The 4846-nt window shown below is 39.2% G+C and overlaps 1 protein-coding gene across 1 annotated transcript in view; it reads left to right on the plus strand.

Annotated features, from left to right (window-relative positions):
* Positions 1-4505, plus strand: part of LOC138044588 (transient receptor potential cation channel subfamily A member 1-like) — a 20299-nt gene extending 15794 nt beyond the window's left edge. Inside the window, exons 8-10 of the mRNA XM_068891063.1 lie at positions 269-472; positions 2008-2183; positions 4224-4505. Of these exons, the coding sequence (XP_068747164.1) occupies positions 269-472; positions 2008-2183; positions 4224-4476 (633 nt within the window). The 3' untranslated portion in view covers positions 4477-4505. The remainder of the gene's footprint in view (positions 1-268; positions 473-2007; positions 2184-4223) is intronic.
* Positions 4506-4846: the final 341 nt, after the last annotated feature.

The following is a 4846-nucleotide window of genomic DNA, read 5'->3' on the forward strand; positions in this document are numbered from 1 at the left end:
ATACTTAAGGTAGTCAATGAATGATGTCAGTGATGTACTGTACACACTTTTATTGTGGAATCTAAAGAATGCACGTAAACAATTTTTAATCGTATCGTATCAATATGATCCATTCTAGCCTATGAAAAAAAAAAAAAGAACAAAAGCTCAAGTTTCCTTGCAAGCAATAAAAAGAGGAATAAGAAATTTGTAGTTTCGTCTAAGGTAACTGAAAAAACGTTGTATTTCAAATCTGAGAAAGTCTTACTAAAGAAACATTTTCTTTCAGGATTCCTTCACCAGTCTCTGGTGGTCCCTTGCAAAGACGACAATCATGATGATCGGGGAGATTGACTACGGCTCTATTATCATTGAAGCCAAAGAGCAGGTTAACGAACGCAATGGAGCTCCACTTTTACCAATCCCGGAATTTACTGCGTTCATTGTCGTCTTATTTTGTATGATGGTTTCCGTCTTGTTGATGAATTTGTTGGTAAGTTATCAGAAACCCATTGTGGAATTGTAATAAGCGCCTTATATTCTGCTTTTGAATTCCGAGTTGGCAAAAAGAAAGGGCCAGTGCAAAAAGGGGCGTAAGTCACACAAGACATCACTTCAGAATCGCCTATATGCAGAATTCAATACATGCATAATTATAAATACGGAATTGTTTGAAGAAGCAATGTAACAGATCTGCAGTGCTTAAGGCTACGCACTTTTTTGAGGAAGGTTATCTATTATTTACAGTTGTGGATGGTATTTTATAATCTCTCAAAAGTGCATACATCATTACAATTTCCATAAAATATTACGATTCTGTGCTAATCAAGCCATATGCCATTTTGAAAATTCAAACCTCCTTTCGCTCTCTCGCCGACGAAAAATGAGACTGTCAAAGCTTTTTACCTTCATTATCTTCTAAAAAGAGCGGCTTTCTGTCCCAATGAGATTATAGCTCAAAACCACTTCAACATAGCATTGTCAAACGTATTCTAGTATTTAATCGGTAGATATAGGCATATTTTTACCCCCTAAAAATTTATCATCTGTTCGGATTTCCTAGCTGAAAGTCTTGTGATCCGAAAATTATAGGGATCAAAACCTACCTTTTTGAAAATTTCAGCCAGAAAAAGGGCTCCCGAAAATTCTAGGTGACCTTTTTAAGGTAAAAATCCATTAAAAATAGCTAAAAATGGGCAATTATACCATATTTTAGATGTTCAAAAATCCTAGGACAGGCAGGCAAGCACGAAATTTTACAACAAATGTTTCGAAAATTCTAGATCTCAAATCGTCTTCCGAACAGATATTTTCCGAAAATTGACGTTGGGTGCCCCTGCTCAATGTTTTAATGGAGTAGCCCGACCAGATAAACACCACGGAAACTCCTCGTACTTTCAAATCATTTGAACAAAGTTTGGAGCTGGTTGAAAAAGAAAGTAATCAACCAAACAATCAAAATACAATTTCCTCGCAAACTGTCGAACAAGGAGAAACTTGACCAACCCAGCCGTACCCGAAAACAGTCAGTTGATCTGAACAAAACACGATCATTGTTTCCCCACTGTGAAGAAGCCATGCTGATAAGTTCTGCCGTAGAATAAATAGAACCGCGTTTCGTCATTGAAAGCACTTCGCGTTGTCGAAGATTGTCGAACCTACTGTATAAAATATCAAAACGCTGACCTAACTGTCCAAATTTTGCCGTGATTCGCAAAGCATTTCTTTCCACTTAACTGCCTCCCTCTTAGTGCCAAAAATTTTCTTTGATAAAAAATAATTACGGTTTCAATTAAAAATTTCGCTTTTTTACATGTCGAAAAGAAGTAGCAGTCATTTGAAGCTACCGTTGAGTGGTGGGTGGCAAGGCAGTATTCTTTTAACGCACCAGGGAGTATGGTGCACGTGCATCTCTCACGCACGTACATGTCGCTAGCTCGGTCTTACACGAGTAACTTTCCTTTGCAAGTTTAATAAGAACTTGTTCCATGAAGAAATGATCCCCGTCGTTTAATTGTCTTTTTAAAGGTTGGTTTAGCAGTCGGAGATATTGACAGCATTCAGCGAGATGCCAATATGAGACGCTTGGCCACACAGGTTGAGTTCGTAACTGATATCGATCAAAGATATCCTCGCTTTCTCAGAAAGTACTTGCATAAATCAGTGCTGACAGTAAGACCAAATCAAAGGAGCAGCTTGGAAGCGTGAGTATTCAGATTCAGTTGGGACCACCGATCGAGGTGTTTGATATTAGGCAGGTTTCAGCCAACTCGACGGTGAGTTCGAGACAACGCGTGCGCACAGAAATCACGACAATTGAACTTAAGTTCAAGAGAAGTGGATCGATGAATGCAGGTGTAGTGCGTCTCACTGTGTGCGAATGTCAAGCCAAGTTTTGGTGCTTTAGTATCCCTCACTGAGTCATCTAACTAGTGACCATCGGTTTTCCTGTATAAATGACAGGACACGCACTGAGAGGCCGCGAGCTACTGAATTCGCGGCTTTGCTGTTCTTGAAGAAAACAGAAAATACATCCTAAACACAAATATATTGCTAATAAGAAATGAAATAAATTTGGCGAGAATGGCTTTCTACAATCATGATAACAAGGGAAAGTAATCTCGCAATTGCAAGCTGACTTCAGATGGCATAAGTCCCGGTTCGTATCTCGGTTCTGATAGAGAAGCAATCATCAACATCATATATTCTTGCTTTAGTACCTTTTATATTAAGCAATCTCTGTATATTTCAGTTTGAGAGTTATATGAAGGCAAAACATAAATAAATATGATAGAAATGGAAGCGTAAAGGCCGGGACACACTAGGTGATAAGTCGCAACGACAGGTCTCTGCGACAAGTTGCCGCTCCGTGTGTACTACTTGCAAAACAAGTCGCTGCGACACCACGCATGTTTGATGCACACGCAGTGATCTCGTATGAGGGGGAATATGAACTAGTTTTCTAATTCAATATGACTGACCATATGACGCTCTCTCATTGGTTCATTTATATTTTGTCGCAGCGACTTGTTGCCGGAACTGTACACAAGGTACAACGCTTGCTTTCGCTAATTTTTTAGCTGCAAACCAGTTTGAATTCGTGCGACTGATCGCGGCGACAAAATTCTGCCGCAGCGACAATGATTTTCTTAAAATTAACCGTGCCACACAACGCGAATTGTTGCGGCGACTTGTCTCCGCGGCGTATCTCAGCGACTTATCGCCTAGTGTGTACCGGCCTTCAGTGCTTTTAAGCACTTTAAGTTTTAAAAAATCCATGTCCAGTCACTAGAGTGTATGGATTTTTAAGGTCTCACATTTCTTTATTCCCATCCCCCCCCCCCCCCCCCTTCCCCCCAATTGCATATTGTGATGTATTATATTTTCCTCTCCTTTTTTCAATAACCGTCAAGATCAATTAGTTTTAACGGGAAAGACGGTAATTCTGGGTGGACAAGATGGGCCCAAAATCTGGCATTCGTATGATAGGGGATGATTTTGCAGATCTCGGATCGGTGACTGACATTCTTTCACTTCCATACTCCATAAAACAATGGCTAACTAACTTTACAATTTTTTCGCTATCCAAAGCGACAATTGGCCTTCTTTTGTTCTGTCACAGGTAGCTTAATTAAATGCGGTAAGAATTATTCACATATAAAATAGCTACCGAGCTACCAAGATTTCTCTTCTTTCTGTAATTTTATATTTTCGTCACGTAAAACGAAGTTAGTATATTTATCTTTGAAATCGAGTTTTTTGATTTTGTCATGGTTACGGACATGTCGACCAATAATATTGTTGCATCCTGTTCACGCGAGGAGTTGTGTAGCCGTTGGTGCCATTAATTTAGCAGGCTCTAAACAGTCTCAGTACTCTTAATAGACTGTACTATATTTGGAACGATTGAATCTACCGAACTGATCATGATCACGTAACGGCAATAGTATGGTTCCACATAAAACACTGGTAATTTTTTTAACAAGCTACACTCATTGATATGATGTAACAAGTCTCCATCACAACAAAACAGCTACGGAAAAACACCCTATATTTTGTCTTTAAACGCTTACATCTCAAAACCGAAAGCACCGTGACCCCAAATTTCATCAATAGAAAAGTAATAAATAGGCTTAGATAAATCTATTGCAAAGTTAAAAAATATTCTCTGGTGCGAATTCATAGCCACCTTCACTTTGGTAAATAGTTGTTAGTTATTTGCTAATTTATATATATCTTCGCAGCGTGCTTAAGAAGACTGTTGACCTGTTTTCAAAGTCATCCAGTAAAAGCAATGGAAGCAGCAATAGCGACGAGGCAAGTGATGAGTCTGCGGATAGCAGCGTATCAGCGGAGGTTGCTGAGCAACGCGTGCGGCTTGATCGACTCTGTAATGTTGTTGAAGACCAGTCCAGACTACTTCGGGAAATTTACCATCACCTACAACAAACCGCACCAACAGCAGTTAAAGGCATTCTAGAGAGTGGTGTCGATTGAAAATCGCGTTGTCTTGGAAATAAATTTCTTTCCTGTAAACATTGCGTGAAAAAGCTTTAAGGCAAAAGTAATGTCAAATAAAGTAAAAGTAAATGTCGCATCAAAACATGAAAACTTTTATTGTCCAGAGATATTATTACCATGGAATCTTTTAACCCTCCTACATGCAGATTTGTACCACCTTCGTTTGATCCTATACGTCCCTTCACTTTTTTAGTTTTTTAATACTAATTTTCCCTGCACTTACAGTACAACGCGGCTTACCTTGGCCACCCAATAAACTTTCACATTTCACAACTACGTGAAAATACGTTATCTCAACAACCCATGCAACGGTGTTTAACTTACAACCGTACGAACTTTGCAAGGA

The sequence above is a fragment of the Montipora capricornis genome, chromosome 4 (assembly GCF_036669925.1).
Source record: "Montipora capricornis isolate CH-2021 chromosome 4, ASM3666992v2, whole genome shotgun sequence".
Taxonomy (NCBI): Eukaryota; Metazoa; Cnidaria; class Anthozoa; order Scleractinia; family Acroporidae; genus Montipora; species Montipora capricornis.